Consider the following 21368-nt stretch of genomic DNA (forward strand, 5'->3'; position numbering starts at 1 on the left):
ATGGCCAAAGTACCGAGACGTATAGATATTGTTTTATAATACTTATTGTAAAATGACAAATTGTAATAATTATTTTATATACATATAATATAATATCTTAATGATAATTAGGAAAAATATACAAAATAGAATTTTTAGATTTTAACTGGCACCCTAATTTTAACTTTTAAGATAACAAATAAGTAATAAGTAATTATCCAAGTTGACAGTCACACACTTGACTTCAGTCAAGTTTACTGTCCGTTAGATGGCGCTTACGTCAGATACTTATTACGACGGGCGAAATTGTACACTTTAAAATGATCATAACTTACCTAAAAATAATAATATCAATAAAAGCCCGAATGGGGCTCTAGATAATAAATCTTACCTTTAAATTTAAAATAGGTTAATTTACTCTAATATCAAAACTAACAGCACACTATTGAAACTAGTGAACAAAAATTTGTCATGCTGTACTTGTGCAAGACGGAGACGACACATGTAAATATTATGTAACCAAATATTTATGTAACTTTTTTCCGTAACATTCCAGCCCAAAGCAATTTATCATTGAGCATTACTTTAAATTGCTTTATTTAATCAATGTTTTAATGTCCCATGATACATTGTCCTTTTTTTAATATTCTAGATCAGACGTCTATAATTAGATTTTATTATACAAACATCATCGTGCAGCATTTGTACTCCTATTGATAACACACGGTTAGGCGCATTAACTCGCGGAAGAATCGAATTTGTTTAGGAATCAATTGTATGCCCAATTTTGAGATACAATATTATACTAGGTAGGTTAGGTATGGATGATGGATGATCTGTAATAACTACTAATAATAAACCAGGAGTTTTTTTACCTTTCTTTTTAATGCAAAATAAATAATACAACATTAATTAAAATAATAAGTCCCAATTTTTATTATTGGTCAATACAAAAGTTAAATATAAACAAAACATAATCAATTAATTATTTTACAAGAGTTCACTGTTTATATTAAAAACTAGTATTTAAATTAATACTTTGAATAAATGCAAAGATAAATGAAATAATGGGAAATTATGAAGATCCAAAATGATCATATTATTTAAATATATAATATTATTGTAATAGTAAATTATAATAAATTATATACACGACACTTAGTCGTGTAGATAAATAATATTTTTATTTGTACATATGTATGTACTATGTACACATACTATTTATAGGAACAAAACACGCAAGCATAATATATTGGTATTCAGAATGAGAATCTCGTCGTCGATCTAGTCAAAATATTATCTTATTTGGACAGGAATTCAGTTAATAATAAATAGTAAATAATACGCTGAAATGTATTAAAAATAATAGTAAAAGAAAACACGAATAACGAGAGCAAAAAAACGATAAGAGATGATGGTGAACGACGACCAGTGCACATTTCAGACACACAGATTACCTATGCTGCTTAGTCGCGGTACTAGTTCAATTCACATGTAGGGCGGGGGCGGAGGCCAGTTGCTTCGAGTCTGATAGCTATTTTGTATCAGTGGGTGATGCGGGTGCGGCGGTTGCGATGGACCAGCACCGGCGTTAAGCCAATCGTTGCTGTCGGCCGCGGTCGGCGAGTACCAACCAGTGGTGGGTGCGGGGGTGGAAGTTGCACCACCACCACTGCTGCTGCTGTTGCCCGCCACCGGCTTTGGCCAGTCGGGTCGGCTTCCGCCGTGCCCGGCCCATTCCTAGCTGATGCGTTGTCTCTTGGACGGACCACCTGCAGATTGGTATTGCTGTATTTGTTCATCTTGCTTGGACACCAATGTCTTTAACTGCGGCAAGACATGCGTGACGTCTTGCAGCATAGCCATCGGTGTTTCATCCGGGTACATTGACCTGAGACGTCCATTTTCACGCAACACGGCCAACTGTTCGCTGTCAAACAAACAATGGATAAAATTTATTAACCTCTTCCAAACAGTTAGATGAGTTGTAGGAAAATAATGATGATTAAAAGGAGAAGAGGCACTTACGAATTTCCACTGAATAGCGTAGTTTTTAAATATTTGTTTAAGACATAAGCGCATCTTGCAACAGTACAGGAAGGCAACAACATCTGGACTAGATCATCTAATGTCACCATCAAATCTGAATATATGTAAGGTTTAGCATTTATGCAGTGTATCATTCTTCCTTGAAGTGTGGCCTTTTGAATCTGTGTTAAATATGTATATATATATATTATTTATTTATTAAATATAATGGGCATAAATATTATACATATATTATAATAATTTAAAAAATAATTATTATAGAAGATATCTAAATAATAGTTTTTGTGTTTAATTGTATTTAATTAAAAATTATACAGGCCTGTTATTTATTGCTATATGGCAATTGATCAAATAATAAATATTGAAACAATTGTAAGAAATTAAAAATATTCCACAAATATTAAGTTTAAAAAAAGATAACTTTATTACAAAGTATAAACACTGTACACACATTTAGTTGACAGAAAAATTACACAAATTTAATTCATTAGCCAAGAGAAATTAATATCTATTAATATGGACAGTTACATTTAAATACAAAACATTTATGTAAAACATAGTCAATAAAATTATAATATTATTCTTTTGAAGTTTAACTCATATTTATTTAATGAAAAATTATCAACTTATCTATGTCATAAAAAATTGGCTGAATTGATTCACATGCTATTTTTGTGAACAAATATTTACTTGTTTTTAAATATAATGGCATCAAAGTTTTATAAAGGTTTAAAAATTAATATTATTTTATTCTAGGCCCCGATAACTTCAGTCAATATCAAAATATTAATTATTATTAACCTTGTAAGCAGCATTATTTGATGTGTCATGTGCCCACATCCGTTCAGGTATTCTCGTTAATTCCCAACCACCACTAGAGCGGAGAGAAGTCTCTTGCACAGTTGGAGGAACAGGGCTTGACGGTGGAGATGATAAGTCAATGATTTCAGTAGCGGGAGCAATCACGGCGGGCGCAACATTTCTCAATGCGTTGCGCTGTTGAGTGTTGGTTATACGACCATGCACAGATTGGCCACTATATGATTGCTGAGTTTGAGGAGTAGAAATTCTTTGTTGTTGCTGTTGTATCTGTTGATGCTGTTGTATCTGTTGCTGCATCTCTTGGTGGGCTTGATTAATGTTATTAGTACGTTGAGCGTAGAATTGCCGCATTTGAGTTGAATGAGACATTGCATTGCTATTAGTCAATGGATTGTTGTACATACTCGTCATACATTGGCTAATAGGTATAACGTTGCTGTATGAGACAGTATTACTAAAAGCAAAAAAAATTTTCTGTTTTTAGATTTTACAAATTTGATTATTTATATTAATTTGATTACACTTACCCAATTACTGGTGCCGTATTGCCAGCGCGGACTAAAGGCGGTGGTGGTGCATGACCTGCACCGTTCATCAAACTGCTACCTTGAGACATTGTTGTGCCCTGAAAATCCAATAATAACTAAATGTAAAAAACTATTTATTTACTAATATATATTATATATACCCTGTTTCAAAAGAGAACATACCAGGCGGCCACGGGCAAAACCGGTTTTCTTATGTAAATCTGGTATATTCTTTTTTGAAACAGTGTATAGCTTATAATGTAATATTAATAGTAGTAAAAATAAAACCATTGAATTCAAAGAATTTATTATTGTCAAATAAAGAAAAACTTGTCAACATTTTTATTCAATTTTAAATTAACTTCAATGAAGTATCAAATTATATTAAATTATAAAATGACCCAACATATTAACAGCTGGACTGCTAGACAGCTAGACTAGTCATTTTAAAACAATTTTAATTCAAATAAAAGCGTTACACTTTATTTTTTAATTATTATTTATTAATATATCAACATTACTTTTGGTTTACAAGAATATGTGAAAAAAACGTTAATTGTTTGAATTACCAACTGAGGAATGACAATTAGATTATAAAAATTGTTTATATTAAATAAATTATAAAAAGGTTATTTGTTGATATAATGGTGACAAAATTATAAAATCAAAAATAGTTTACTGTGTGAGCTTTGAACTACAGATAGTTAGAGATAGTGAGTATTTCTATATAAGGGGCGATGAGTACGTAAAGGAAAAACTTGAAGTTAAAAAATAAGTACCGCATTATAGCACTGGGCAGCTATAGTTTGATTTCTGGATGCAATAGAGTAGCCACGAGTTGTTGATGGCGCCTGAGCCTGAGCGCTATATGAATTAACCTACAAAAACATTATTTATTTAATGAGAATTCAGATTGACATATTATAGAGAAAAAATCGGCTTATTAAAATGCATGCACTGCACCACTACTACCACCCACCACTGCAAAGTATAATTAATTAAATGTAGCAAATAGTAAAATAACTATGTAAAATTGCATGTTAAAAACTAAAAAGATTTTAAACCCATTTTTGCCATTTATATATTATTTTTTTATGTACAAAATATATAATTATTAATTGATATTCTTTTTTATTTATTGATATTAATAGTTATTACTAAAAATAATGATAAGCATACCAAAAATATAAAAGCAATTAAATATACTAAGAACACATGCGTACCATTTGGTTTGCTGGCCATCCGTTTTGATAGGTGTTCATCGGCACTGGCATACTCTGTGGTAAGACAGGTGCTGGAGCTGTTAATGCGTGAGGAATCGAGTTTTCAGCAGGGACTACTTCGGGAGGTGCTCTGATCCAGGCACCAGGCGGATTGACATGAGCAGATTTCTGATTAGTTAGGAGTTGTGTATCAACCACCTTAGCTGGCCAATATTCTTCAAAATTGGTTTCGGGGGGGAAATAATTCTTAATATCATCAAGGCTAGTCACTGTACAAGAGTCACTAGCAAACAACTCATTTCTTATGCCCTGAACTTTACAACAAAATTTGAGATACGCCAAGTTCCAATTTTCTAACTTAACAGCTCGATGTCTTAGGTTTTCTGTTTCGCCTTCAAAATAGAAGAGAGGAACATATTTTTGATCATCTTTAATACAATATGGTACAACAGATTCAGAGTTAATACGTATGAAACCACATTTTTCTCTGCGACCTGGAGTAATGTTGCACAATAATTTTTTATAACATACTTCTATGAATGTATAAAATTCATGAACATCTTCTAAACGGACAATATAATCTTTTCCCGCAAAAAACATTTCTTTCCCGTATAAACAGTCAACATGCTTTTGGTTAATTTCATTTAATAACTTAGCTTCAGCATCAGTGATAAAATGACTTCTTACTGATGTGCATGTATAAATATCTGCATGTAAATAATGTAAATAGTTGCTGAGTAGCTGAGTTTCAGCCATCCGTACAGATACAAACTTTAAATGTTCATTATTTATTACTCGTGTGATATAGGGTACCTGATGTCCTGCGATTAATTTCCAACTAAATATACCTATAATACATTAAAAAACATAAAATAGTGTTTTCGAAGGATATTTCAGAACATAAACTAATTCCTGATAGCTTACCTTTTACACTCTCTACATCTTCACTATCTTTAGGTAATTTTTCTTGATCATTTTTTGGTGTATTATTTGTTGAATTTAGTGTATTAACCAAAGTTACTGCTCTGCCAGCTCTGTTTATATAAACATTAGCCGGAGAAGCAGCCTGTTGTTTTGCTGCAGCTGTTGCATTTTTTTGATAATTTTCTTTCATTTTGAGAGCCATTGCATTGATTTCAGGATCATCGTGTTCATTTTTAACACTTATCCCTGTAATTTGATTAAACAATTATGTTTCGATTATAGGTAATATAAAAATTAAAAAAATATTTATTTAGAAAATAATTTATAGATTTTATATGTAAATAATTTAAATTACAAGAGCATTTTTTTTCTTTTTTATACTCTTACTGTAATATATGCCCAAGAAAAATCAATTAATAATATGTGCAATTATTATTTACAAATTATAATCAATTTTTATAATAAAGATACCAAAAACCTAGATGGTTTAAAATATGTTCTAATACTTAGAATCCAAGTAATCAACTTGTTTAAATTCATACTTTAGGATTAATAGGCCTAATAAATGCACATGATATTAAAGCTCGTAATCATGGTCATCTATAGGTGCAGAAATTAAATATTTCGGTATTATGATTAAATGTACATAGAAAACTGATAATTTATAATGTTTATAAAAACAATGATAGAATAATCAAATAGAATGCTACTACCATTACTATCTGAAGAGAAAGTAAAAGAAAACAGCGGACAAGCTGAAAACTACATAATTCACTTTATGAGTACAATTAAGTTGTGATAAGTTCTTGATAGTCAAAATAAGATTAGATTAGTAAAAAAATTAACATTGGGTATCTTATATATTAGTTACTCATAAAAACATTGAAAATCACAAAATATAAGTACCTATTTAAAATTAATATTTTAACTATTAGTTTTGAGATTATCTAAGTTATAACTTGTAAGTAGTTTAAAAAAGTAGCAATGGTCATTATTTTACACACTATCAAATACCAACATTACAAAATGTAGAATTTACACATAGGTCTACATTAGGTACTGGCATAAAGGCTTCTTTTTATGGTACTAGAAATTCATAATAAAACCACATTGTGGCGAAAAATCTTATCTAATAATATTAATATTGTATACACATAATGCAATAACTAATATAATAATATTATGTAAGTATACAATAATTATTTTTATTGTTACAATATAAAACAAAAATACATATATATATACTTGCTTGAAATTTGTTATTAACCCTTTATCGAGCCCTTTATTTATATTTTCAGTGAAGTTTATACTATTTACATTTTACAGATTAAGATTCAATATGCACAGTGACATCTATATAGACATAAGATTTATAATATATAATTATATAACACAATATAGATTTAAACGTTTATTTGATACAATGATGTAACAAACAAAAAAAAAAATTTTAAATAGAAAATTTCTATTATAGTTTGTTTGGCATGCATATTCGGACGAAAATACAATCATTCTAGTAAAACGAAGTAGCAAACATAGTTCCAGATTCTTGGAGGATCAATAAAAATTTCTTAAAATTATGGTTTTTTTGAAAACATTTTTTGTCCGTAAATTTTCTCAATAATTGGAAATAAAACAAAAAAATAATAGAGGGGAGACCGGGAATTTTTAGTCAAAATATATTTTTGACAAAATCGATTGTTTTTTTGTAGCAAATCAAAAACGATAATATTCACCAAATAATTATTGTAGTATTTCCTATGCCTACAAAAATTTCCAATATATTTTGACTTTTAGAGGTATTTATAGACATTTGATAACCAAATTCCGGTACTATATCTAAGTACTAGATTTATTGGTAAGATAACTTGAACATCACAATACTCACAACACGATATTAATGATATTATATTAATGTATTACTACAACTATTTACAATTATAGGTAGTATTAAATTCTATACCTATTGTAGATTTTGACAAAAATGTTCACAAATTAACTAATACGAGGTAGGTTTATAATGAAAATGAAATAGAAAATTGAATTTTTATCACAATAGGATTGTTTTTATTTTATTAATTATATTTATTATTTTAATATCTTTATAATTATGACAATATTCATGTAGTTTTAGAAATTCAGTATTTGTTTAATTACCAAATTATTAATTTCGCAATACAATTTACCTAGCAATTTTATATACAATCAGTAAAAAACGGTTTTAGGGGATATATATATATTTAGAATATTTTGGTAACGAGGTAAGGCGAAAGTGTGATAATACATTTAAAGTGTGTACTGCTGGGTAACTCTCCTATACATTTAATGTCATACATAGATTTTTAGTTTATGATCTACGCTCGTATGCTTAAAAAAAAGTACGGGAGTAAAAACTTTGCTGTGTTTGGTTGGTTGTATATACATAGTGAGCTGTATTTGTACAGCTTTTTTCTAATGCGTTTGTACCTACGTTCTTACCACACGATAAAAATCAAATAGATATCAAAAGATGTATACGGAATGATATTGAACATTTGATTAGAAAATTACTTTAAAAATATTATATTATAATTTGAACGCGAGTTATAAGTATTTTAAGATGTATAAAAAGCCTCCGTACTATAATATAGTATTGAAGTCGGCCGCCATTTAAAAAAAAGGCAATGTTTACATTTATTCATACGAGTACACATATGTGTGCACGTATACTGTGTTTGTCGAGGTGTTTGTAAACATTGCATGCTTTGTAAATAGTAGTTGACTTCAGTGAAAAAAAGGAGAGGGCTATCTAGCTGTTGTGTATAATATATCTATGATGTAAGGAGTAACCGAACTTCAAAGTATTCTTAATAGAAAAATAAATTACAAAGAGCAATTATTGATGATATTTATTGCCTAAATATAACCTAACCAAAATACACGTCAGATGAAATACTGTCGGCTAAATTATTTTCAGATCTAATATTATACTGGGTCTAAATATTTAACCGCTGAAGTACTATAAGCGACATTGTCCTCGGACTTTGTGTAGTCCATATCGAGGCTAACAAATTTGGCGCGAAAACGATCTGATCATCTAACAACATAATCACCGATAATCACATTATTGCAGCTTCTCAGAACGTGTTGAATGTTTTTATCTTAATACTAGGTTACAAGTGTGATGCGTTGTAGGAATGGAGTAAACGTATTTAAACATTACGACGATTTTTTTCAGGAACGGTTAAAACCAAACATTTTAGAGAAACGGCATACGTTTTGAAATAAGAAACACCTGACAATACAATTGTTCCGAAATATTTGTTTCTTTATTATAATATACATATTTCTATTAGGTACCTAAAACTTATGTGCAAGGCAAACATAAATTGTGAAAAGGGTACGTACAAAAAATAGCCCCGAACAACACGAACGCACTAATAACTATAATATTATTCGAAATACCCGAAAAATACAATGTAGGCTCATTTCCATACAAAAAAAAAAATGAGCAATGGTCCTCTCGGAACAGGGACAGTGACCAAGTAATTTTATTCAAAACAAAATTTTAACATCTTTTATTGGAATAGACCCATGCATGATGAGGTTTGCTAAGCGATAATATAGGTATAACTGATGTATGAAATTGTTTCAATTCAAAAAAAAATTGTTCGATAGATTCAGTAAGCGAATTGTTTGCACGGAAACAGGCTAACAAATCATTTCAACTAGAATACTTTCCACGGTCTCAGAATGCATTGATGTCGTGTATGTAGAACTCAATAGTACAAACGACTAGCGACGAAAACGTGTAAAAACACACACACACACACACACACACACACACACACACACACACACACACACACACACCCCGCTGACCACCACCAGTACGAGTGTCGGGCGAAACGTGAAAACTGTTAACGAAAATCTTTGAACACGCGTTTGAGCGGCAAATCTTTTGTTAATATTGTTGGATCACGTTTTTCGGTGGTTTATAATGTCGAGAAATCCTGGAGCGGTATAATAATATTAACGTTCCGCGAGGTGTGTTTTTGTTGTATACTTAACGTGGAAATTGAAATGTAAGAAAAGCGTATCAAGTAACTTTTATAAAAACTTTTGGTCTTCACAATAAAAGTGTGTAAAATAAAGAGAAAAAGGACAGAACGCCGAGCTAAAAATAGTAGTAAATTACAAGCACATGAATTCTTGTCATGCCATTATAGTTTTCAATGTCCTTAAACTTGATTTAATTGTTTTAATTAAAAATAAAGGTATAAAATCACACAATGTACTGTAATCAAATTAGTTAAACAACCTAAATGTTAATTACTTCTCCGAAGAAATTGTTTATTTCTGTTATTAGTATTACATGACAGTTACTCTTGTTGGGTTAATTTCATTTAAAAAAATTATAAAAATACGTTACTCGCTACATTCCATATTATAATTAGCGATACCCAACATTATTTTCGAAACGTCATTTTACTTAATTAAAAATGAATTACAAAATCATCTCTAACTACCAATTAGTATAGTATACTGTTGATTATTGTATAAATTGTATAGCAATATAGATGTAACATTGATCATGTACATTGTTAATGACTAAATATTATACATGAACAAAATGTTTATTAATATTTCCTAGAATATTTAATTGTTAACTATTACTTATTATTAACTTAAACTTTCAAAATCGTAAATAAATTGTATTGATTCTTAATTTTTCTTGAATATCATAGACCCTAGTTATTGTTATACATTCAACATTCATAATTTTAATGACGAGGAAAATAACACGTGACTTCGAAAAAATTACCGTTATAAAGTTATTTCGTTAAAATTGCGTCAATTTTAATAAAATATACTGAAATTAGTAATTACTACGAAAAATAATTTCGTAACAGTAATCTGTAATTTGCGTTACGTTAGTAACAAACACAGGGAACAACACCTCGAATAAAAATAATATCTCAAAACCTATCAGGGTGAACGCAAATATTTTCGTATTCCAAATGTAAGACACGTTAGAGACACGTTAACTAAAAAAACAATTAGTAAGATACTACTATCCTGCAATAAAATTGGTAATACAATAAATTAATATCTATAGTACTAGGTATACATGTGCGTACCCCAAACACATGGTAATATAAAATAATGATAATGATAATAATAACGATAATATCTTCAACAGTATCGAATAAATAATAACGATAATAATAAGGACATCATCGAATAAATAATAATAATCAATATTAATCCCAATAACGAAACCGAGATCGGTGCACACTACCCACTATTATGTCAAACATTATAAACATTTAAAAACAAATCAAAAAATTACGTACAACCGCTGGGGTTAAAATAGTTACCTTCGTTTGCTGGAACGCTGATAACAGAAGACATTTTGAAGTGTTCGTCGTTTGGCGACGATTGGTGGAAGGGGGTGGACGACAAATTACGTTATTCGGTAAAAGCAAAATGCCGTGGCTGTAGCATTTGAAAAAAAAAACGGAGAAAAACAACGTACGACCGACTGCGGCGTCAACTGTATAAATATATGTGTTGGTAATTATTCAACGGGGCGAGCAGTGCTGTCGGCGGCGGCCAATCCGGGAACGACGGGAACAGTGGAACGACGAGAACGTTTTGGACAAAACGAGCTACGGCTGGCGATGTCGACGGACGTAACACGAATGAACCGACCGGTGTCTGCCTGCTCGCGGGCGCGGTGGGGGCACGGTAGACGAGCTGCGGGTCGAGGGGCTAGCCAACATAACGACATAATACCAGGCGCGCGTCCGTGTGTGCGTGTGTCTGCAAGTGTGTGCGTGCGTCCGTGTACGATTTTACGTGCATTGTGTGCGTGCAAGCGAGTTTGTGTGCAGCTGTGTGTGCCATGAACATAATGTGCGTGCGTGAGCGAAGTGAAATTGTCCGAACAAAGAAGGAACCAGTCGGCGGCTGTATAGCCTCTAAGCGAGGTACGCTTCGACATCGTACCTCCCGCGACCCGTACCCACCCGCCGACCATAGTTCGAGCGCTGGCGGTGTGGTGGAATCCAATGGTGCCGGCCCGTCGCCCGTTTGCGCGTAAAACCCATTAGGCGGCGACCCCGCCGACTAGTACCCCGAATAGAGGCTACAGGCGCGCCGAGCTCGCATAGTTCAAGGTTTTTTCAAATAGTGTGTACCAACAAGGGAACGATAATTTATTATTTCTTTGAACACCATAACGACGACGCCGCCGCCGCCACCAATTCCTGGTAATTGAACGACGCTAGCGCTGTGCGTTCGTTCCCACTCCGGCACCACTACCACAACGACCCAACAACAATGCTGATATTAATGTCGTCGTATTGAAAAACTGAGGCAACGTTTCATGTTGGGAACATCGTTAAATTTCGTTGTTCCAAACCGGTATAAAAAAATAAACCCACCGGCCAAATGAACCATAATATGAATATATCGTACCATACCATTATACCATGGCATACATTCACTGCACCAATACCGACACCTGCCACATCGGAATGTCGCTCTGCTCACCCACTTCTACCAACAATATTGTATATTATTTATTATTAGGTACATCCGTTACGGCCGCCGCCTTGTATACGTGACGGCGGCGCGCCAATAATCCCAACCTAAACGGGCGGGCGAGCTCGTTTTTAATTCAATGGTTATTATTCGATTGCTATATAACTCGCATCAGACTGTGAAATAACGCTAATGACCTTGTGGTGGTATACCGCGACGGTAATTAATAATTGCATTACCATGTACATAAATTATGATTAATATACAATCATGATGCATATTATTATGCTATATTTTTTTGAGGTTGGCATAATGGTATACATTAATACACAATTATAATGCATATTACAATAAATTATTGTAGATTGGTATACATATTAAATTACCATCATACAAATACAATTGATGAATATTCTTGAATACACGGTCATCGTTTCTATGGTTACATGAATAAAATCCAAATGTATAATAACAGTTTTTTTATTTCTAGTACCTATTAATTTACCGTTACCAGTAAGCAGAAACGTGGTATTGTGGTACATTTTTTATTCAAAAATGTTCTTATCTGTCCGGATTAGCCTAAAAATAGTACTTAAAGCCATGTTTTTTTATTTCTAGTACTTATGAATTTACTGTTACCAGTAGGTAGGAACGTGGTATTTTGGTACATATTTTATTCTTATAATTTTCTTATCTAAGCCTAACAATTATAAGCCATATTTTACAAAAAAAAAAGTAGTAATTACCAACTTATATTATAATGATATTATTGTCTCCTCGTGTGTCCACTGTAATTAACGTCTATTTCAAACACTAAGGTTTCTACGCTATTAAAACCATTCTTGAAGATATTTTGGTACTTAATCACTTTCTATAGTTAAACCAATATTCATTATTTCATTAAGAAAGTCCTATTAGTTACAATTCTTGTTAATTGTAATACATTTTGTTTAAATTTAGTTTTAAAATATAAACATACATCATTATTCTACGTTATCTGCGAAATGTAGATTAAGTTATCGTTTTTTGATTATCATTTATCTCTATTATTGATTGATGGTTAGTCATAACTCATTACTCATTAGTGTTCCAATAGATTTTGAACGAACCAACATTAATTTGTATCGATAACACCATTAACTAATGAGATGGGTGCGGCTTGTTGGTAAAGAATAAGTCGACAGATAAGACTGTCGATTATCGTAAACAGTCGATGTGTAAAATACGTACATTGTACATTCGTAACGTTGCATTAAAAATATATTACAAACGATGGTAAATGGTTTTGGTTGTGAAAAGGTACAGGCTACACTCAATCGCGATCTTACTTACAGGCGTGACTTACCCATGAATTACCGAGTACCTAAATAAACAGAAAATGCGAATTTGAGATGCGTGTCGGCAGTTACCGATGTAGGTACACGGTAGATCTTAACAAGATACGTTTTCTATACGTGTTCTCTCGTAGACTTACGTACGCATTGCTTGTAATATAGGGAGGCGAGGGCCCACAGGACGTCATGTGATCAGATTTATTGATTTTTGAGAGAATCGTTTCCTGAGAGCTAGTGTCTTGCTAAATGTTGTGGTAATAATATTATTAATGTCTTATACTCTTTTATACACGATTACTACAAGTGCTGAAAATTACAACAGGTTTTCAACGAATAGGAAATAGAAAAAAATATTTCATTATTAGTAGTTTTTTAAACGTTTTATAATGTAGTTTTGTCCGTCTAATGGGTCATATCGAGTTGTGCTGAACACATCTCAACAAACAAAATACCATTATTTACGAATTTCGAACATTGTTTCGGAATTTCTTTAAATTAAGACCCCTAATGCGAATGTCGAATAAATATATACGATAAATACTGTTGTAATGTGACATTCAGAATTCCTAACACAGTTTACGTATTTTATAGAGACTAGGGATATTTTATTATTTTTGAAAAATGAAATATATTTAATATATTATTAAAGGTAGTACTATACAGTATACACTATACATTACACATCCTCTTTCCGGATTTCTCGACCTGCAACCTGAATGGAAATTGAATATTTAAGAGTGTGTGTTATATTATGACTACGATACAAACCGAAATCCGAACATGTGGTCTACGTCTGTATACAATATACATCATACATGTATGGTGTATACATAATATATTATTATATTATAATGCTGTGTAAGCCTTAAAAAGTTAACATTTGTATATTTGTTATGTATATTTCAAAGAAATTGTCAGATACCAATTTCCAACTCTAGTATAAGGAACTTTTTAAAAGTATTCAAGTAAAAATACAGATATCTATTTTAAAAAGAATTAAAAATACACATTTGAATACTCAGCAAAAAAAGTATTTGAGTAAGAAGTAAAAATTCTTGAAAAAGTATTTATTTATAGATACTTTTCAAATACCTATACTTATAAATTTTTCATAAAATATTTTAATAACCTTTTAAATCAACTGAACTGATTTTCTTGTTTTACGTTAATTTTATAGAGCATATATTTTACACCATTTTAATTAATGGAAATATAAAATAATCGACTGTTTTCTTTATTGAAGCATGTAATTTTCGGTTGAGTTTAATTCACAGTAAAAAAAATATATTGTCTTAGGTATAATATATTATTCTCAATTGTTATTTTTATTTTATGTGATCAAAATTAGAATAGAAATTATGATATAAACTAAAAATAATAATTAAAGTATTTGATTTTAAATACAGATACTTTGAGACAGTATTTAAAATACTATGTTTAATTACGTTTTTAAAATACATATATTTAAGTACCTACTTCAAAAACTAAAATATATTTGAATACTTCACTCAAATACTTTTACTTAAGTACTTTACAACACTGGTAAACATAATATTGTATAGATAAATCTTACACTACAATGAAAGCATTGTACAATTATGTTGCTAAGATTTAAAAATCAATTATTACAATAGTAAATAAATATAAATGTTTAGCAGTTTTGAAAAATATTGAAAATAAGGGTGATCTACTTTTCCGTCAAAATCGATCTTCCGTTCACCGCCAGCACAATAATATACATTTCCTTTTTCCGCCACCACAAATTTCAGTTTTTATATACTTTGGTAACCCCTTATTATGTAAACAAGTGGAGTTATTAATAATTGGTAATTTTTAAAATAACAAAAATTTTTAGGTATTCAATTTTTAATTAATATATGATTTTACAAAAACACATTCAAGTGTTATTTTATATTAAAATTACGTACGTAAAATTTACGACGTAAAAAACATCTCAGTCAAACATTTATTCGTTTTATTTATTTCTTATTGTATATACGCTATTGATTTTACAAAAGTATATCGGCATATTTCTCCCCTTTCATACTGATCAATTAAATACTGTTTTTTTTGTCATTTTAAAATTTGGTTTCGCTGTGTTTTTTGTCCACCGACGCTTCTTAATTTGCAATAAACGTCAGTTTGGACTTCTTCAATTAAAACATTTAACCATTGTAAAATAGAGGGCGAATGTCGATAAAAACTATTGAAAAAAATTGTAAAAAAAACCGAGCACTATAATCGAAAGTTCCGTATAAATATTATTAAATATTATTATATTTTCTTTTTCATCATTAACCAATAAAATATTTTCTTTTTGTTTGGTTTTCACGTCAATCGAATTGAATTTGTTGTGAGCATCAGCTATATTAGTAGGATTTTGAGGCATAATTTTGCGTCGGTAATCTTTCCTCACTTTTCTAAATGGAGAAAAACCCACGATTGTGAACATATTATCCATGATAAACTATACGTAGGTATATTATATAATATTTTAATTCTTTTAATCGGGCGTTACCAAAATATAGAAACTGAAATTTGTGGTGGCGGATAAAGGAAATATATATTATTGAACTGGCGGTAAACGAAAAGGTCGATTTTGGCGGAAAACGGTGACGCCCGAAAATAATGTTCTTTTATGTCTTTATTGTATTTTAAATTCAAATACTTTTTCGTCGCCTTTATTAGGATTTTTTTTTTATAAATAAAATCATAGAAATATGATAATTTTGTACTTTAAATAGCCTGCTGAAGTCCTAAAATAAATTGGAAACACCATTGTTGATTATTTTCGTCGAAATACAGCCTACATAAATATTGTCACGTGAATTTAAGACTATCGATTATTGTTATTATAGTCGATCGCAATAGGGACTTTTACATAGTGTGCGTTAGGCGCGTGTATATTGTATACTGATCACCGATGTTTATAAATTAGAATATTCTAAAGAGAAATATAAAAATAAATTAATGAAAATATAATTGGTAAACAGGCACATGTCGTTCTACTATCTCATATAAATACATATATTTTATGTTATTTTCGGAATATTTATAGAATTTGTTATGTGATAATGGTACTTATCTGGTTATTGCCTATTAGTAATTAGTAATTATTTATCATTTGTACAGATATTTGCATATAGTTTATCGTTTAAATGAATCACTAATATCTATGGTGGAGCTCAAACATCAAAGCAAAAATAATAGGTAATAAAGTGAAAAAAAAATGTAATAACAGTTTTTTTATTGGTATTTGTTTAAATACCTATTGACAAATGTATTAGAAATACTCTTTAAATATTTTTAAGTTGTTGTAGGTACTTACATTAAATACAATTTAAATACAAATGTATTTTTTACAAGATTATTAATATTTAGTACAAACTAGTAACTACATAAAAACATATTATACAATGGCGTGAGAAACCTCAACAGAGCCTATTGACATTTTGGAAACTACACATATTGAAAATGTAAGAAAAATAATATTTTTTTTAATAATCTCATTTTTTATTGTAATTTATTTTACTAGTGTTGATAATATTTATGACACACGAGCACACAAAATATATATTTTAGCTACGTAGAGAATAATATTTAAGAATGCTGACTTGAAATTTTCCTTTGCCTTCCCCTACATAATTCGCGGCTCTTGCGTAGGCAGAGTTAGCTATAGCCTTCCTACACTACTGATGTAAAAATATAATATATTTTAATACTTATATATACAGTATGAGAAATTAATATTATTCAATTCACTTATTTACGTAAGTATTTTGTATATTTTTATGTATGTTATTTAGGGGCATCATTAATAATTTTTCGCGTCATTCTGTTATGAGTATTGAATTTTGTAGGCTAGGATTTTTACTAATTTACTTCCTTATTAACTATAAAAATACAATATTCCACAACTATCATATTACATTACTGCTGAGGTTTTCATTTACGTTTTGTACCGTGAACAAAGATGTTGGTTTTCATTTTTCAAAATATTTCAATATCTCATCAACAAAAGCAAAACTAATGTCGACGTACATCGTAAAGGTCCGTGTCATGATTTTGTTGTGTAATTCTAGATAAACAATATGTCATACACAATAATATTATTCGGATCTTTGAAAGTACAAACGTCATTATTACAACATAATTTTGAACAATAAAAAAGTGAAATATTGTAATGTAAAATATAAAATTGAAATAAATTATTATTATCGTTGTTGCAGGATGTTTGCAACTATAGGATTGGACTACAAGTATTGCAAAAATGCTGTGGAATAACTGAATAAGTAATAACAATCAACAACTACCGAATTTTTAAATGATATTATTGGTTACTGAATTCAAAACGTAGTTTATTTTAATTAATTTTTATTGATTTGAATAATGTATTACAATATTCACTTTATACAAACAATAATTTGTATTTTAATTATTTTAATACAAATTTAAGACTTTCCAAAATCTAAATTTTACGGCATTTAATTGGCTGTGTTATCATACATTATATTAGTTGTCTAAATTCAAAAATTCTTAATGGCGATATCGTGGTGGTGGTGGTGGGGGGGCTAGGTAATTATAACTCTAATAAAATTTAATATTAATGCAATTCATTTCCTATTAGCAACACATGTCATAAACAATTATAGATCGTAAATAATACTTAATACTTAACCTCTCTGTTTTCTCTACTAATTATTTTTATTTTGTTTTTAAATATTATGTTATTCTGTATATCATTATTTAAAAAGTTAATGTAATATGTAAATATATTTATAGATAATGTACTGTTACGTCCAATGGTCACGGACGGAGGATAGTTTATTTAATAAAAAAAAATATATTAATGCAGTACAACACAAATACATAAAAACAGTAATAACTCAACTTTTAAAAATAAATGTACCAACAAATATTTCTATCGGAAATCAGAATATTAAGCTATAGCCTATAGTAGATAACATTAGGTTAATAATCATAATTAATATTATACTAACGGATTATCCTAACATATTACTATCTCTGGGTAGGAAGGTACTGCGTATCTAATAGTGAATTGATAGTATTTGAAATGTTAGGTTCGGTAAGCGACAATATTAGGAGACAATTTAATAATTAACAGTGAGTTAACCATTGCTTGATAATTATTTTATTATTTGTATTATTTGACATATAATTGGACGTAAACTATCATTCAAAATATTTGTATATTATGTTTTAAACTGTGAGTACTTACTTAAATTAATTGACTATTATTTGATAATTATTGTTTGACGTATTCGAAATATTTTTTTTTACTTTGAGTACCTTTATTAACTATTGTTTGATAATTGTTTTAATTTTAATTTTATATATTTTAAATATTTCCGGTTAAGGCTATACGTTATGACATACATTTTATTGTTTATTGCTATTAAGCCCGGACGCCCGGTCTACACCATGAAATATTTGTCTGCAACATTTGTTTCTGACGTTATTGTCGACAAATATTTATGTTCCGCTTAAGACGGAAAATTGAAAACATTGTCGATGGCATTGTCAACATAGTTGGTCTGGGCGGGGCTTTAAACTTGAGTCTTTGTGAACTGGTGTTGAGTGTGTCGACGTTGTCGTTTATCCACATGGCCGTGTACAAACACGTGCAGGGGTGACGGTAAATTTTTTTTATTTCGATATTTCGATGTGGCAGTGGCGTGATAGGAGACAATGAGACAGCGTGTCGCTTCTTAGAAATTAGAACACGGGACGAATAAATAATAATTTTGCTTTATAAAATATTTACAAATTTGAATTTATATTTTATAAAATAAGTATGAATAGTGTGATGTATGTTTTATTGTTTGTTAAAATCGGTTTTTCTTTGTACAGTTATAGAATTCTTAAAATAGATTAGATGCATGCGATACGGGGATGTGCGTACGAGCTGGCGATGCGGGCTATTCCAAAATATATGGTATTTTAAATTTTTAACGCCTGGCGAATATCTGAGCGCGGGCGCGGGTACGGGGGGATTTTTAATGTGAGTGGGGCATACTACTGTCTACGCTATGAGACGCGTCTCGCCGTTCGTAATAATACCCGATGGGTGATATCCGGTCCTCAATCATTATCGACGTCGCCGTCGCGTAGTCACACCGTCGTGATAGGTACGGCGTACGTGTTCCTTAAATACAGTGTACACTCTCGATTATCCGCCGTCTTCCGCGGAATCTTATACAAATACCTATATGTATAGAAAAAAAATATTCCTACATAAATCGTTATCGGTGTAATTGGGTGATAATTTGTGATGGCCGATTACTTGATAACGACGTAAAATACAATACGCTTATTTAATATTAATACATATTATGTGTTTAGTATGTACATTGTACATGTTATGTTATGTTCCTTTAATACTATATAATAATATATGGAGGGGGATGAGGTGACCGAGTGGTCTGACGCGTCCGCTGCGACGCAGCCGGTCGCGGTTCGATCCTCGGCTACCGGGCGGCATTTTTCTCCGGACAAGTCGCGGTGACCGGAGAACAAGTGCTGCCATCCCCCGCCCCCAGGGCATGGCAGAAACCTACGGGTGCCCCATTCGAAATTCTGCCAAAACAAACACACACGTGTTCCCCCCTACCGTTCCAAAAATATACAATACAAACAAGCTTAAGATCAATAAAAAAAAAAAAAAAAATAATATATAGTATAGACCCTCAAATGTACACTATACGTACATCATTACCGGTTTAATTGGGTTGCGATGGTCGATTACGTGACAACGTACATTTATACATTGCTTTACTTTGCGGATTATCAACGGAATTCGTTTACCCGTGGATGCCCTGCCATCCTATTCCGCGGATAATCGAGAGTACACTGTATTTATTGTTTTTATATTGTAATTTGTAGTTTGTCCTCATGGCTGATGGTTAGGTTAGAAATTTAGTTAAATAATGTAAAAATTATAATTTTATAATTTTTGTGTCGTTTTTGTACGATAATTCAGTTTTTAAGTGAGGCATGCGTGTATAATAAATGTTTTTTTGTTATTAAAGGATTTTTATTCAATCTGTTACAATAAAATAGAACAATAAGAACAATTGATGAATTAAATAAAAATAAAATAAATAAAAATAAATAACGACAGATTAGACTGAGTGTAGAGGCCTCCCAGCGGAGGTACTACGACATGAGTAGGACTAAATTAGGTATAATAAATGTAAATTTAAAATGCTCATAACTCACTTTAAAACTGAATTTTTGTAAAAAAACTTTCAACAAAACACAAATAAAGTTCTTACCATCAAGTTTCATAATAGGTCGATTCACTCTAATTTTTAAGCTAACGGCAAAGAACGTGAACTGTTGAGCTTAAATTTGGTATGTTACGCGTTTGTAAGACGGAGGCAACACATGCGGGTGCGACGTCTTCCTTAAACTCAACTAATTTTGGTCTCAGGTATTAGTATTTAGTTGTATATTAATACATCTTACTCTACTTTGGAACAAATCAAAATTGGTACAATAATACTTTATATTATTCTAATGTTTGATTTTTTTTTTTTGAATTTGTGATTTAAGGCATGACATACAGAAGGATTTGGAAGTTTGAAAAAATATTTACTCTTTTAGATTTCAAGTGGAGCGTGCAATGTCTTCCATTTGCATGTTTGTGTGTTTTTCTTCACCCTTTGAAGCAGTAAAAAGGTTTCAATCTTTAAAACTTAAAAGCTGGTTACTTAGTAGAAATTTGAATTGGCTACCATATTAGCACTTCCTAGATATGAATACAAGATAGTAACTTTTATACAAGGTTTCTGATAAATTGTTCTTACAGCAGCCTAAAAATTTCAAAAATACATAAGCTAATGCACTTTGCACAACTTTTATGTACATATATCAAGTTCAAATATTGACTACATTTTACAGTATATTCACGATTATTAATGTTTATTTTGTTGTTGTTCAAAAAATACTATTGTCTATTT

General features: G+C 30.6%; 1 protein-coding gene across 1 annotated transcript; it reads right to left on the reverse strand.

The window, feature by feature from the left end:
* Window positions 1–1196: 1196 nt before the first annotated feature.
* On the reverse strand, window positions 1197–11223 carry LOC111035222. Its single transcript, XM_022316751.1, is given in 9 exon segments — window positions 1197–1773; window positions 1775–1909; window positions 2008–2189; window positions 2830–3304; window positions 3378–3475; window positions 4157–4255; window positions 4601–5448; window positions 5525–5770; window positions 10885–11223. Coding segments are annotated over 9 exon segments (2367 nt in total). The 5' UTR covers window positions 10919–11223; the 3' UTR covers window positions 1197–1523.
* Between the last annotated feature and the right edge of the window lie 10145 nt (window positions 11224–21368).

This window comes from Myzus persicae, unplaced genomic scaffold, assembly GCF_001856785.1.
Source record: "Myzus persicae strain clone G006 unplaced genomic scaffold, MPER_G0061.0, whole genome shotgun sequence".
Taxonomy (NCBI): Eukaryota; Metazoa; Arthropoda; class Insecta; order Hemiptera; family Aphididae; genus Myzus; species Myzus persicae.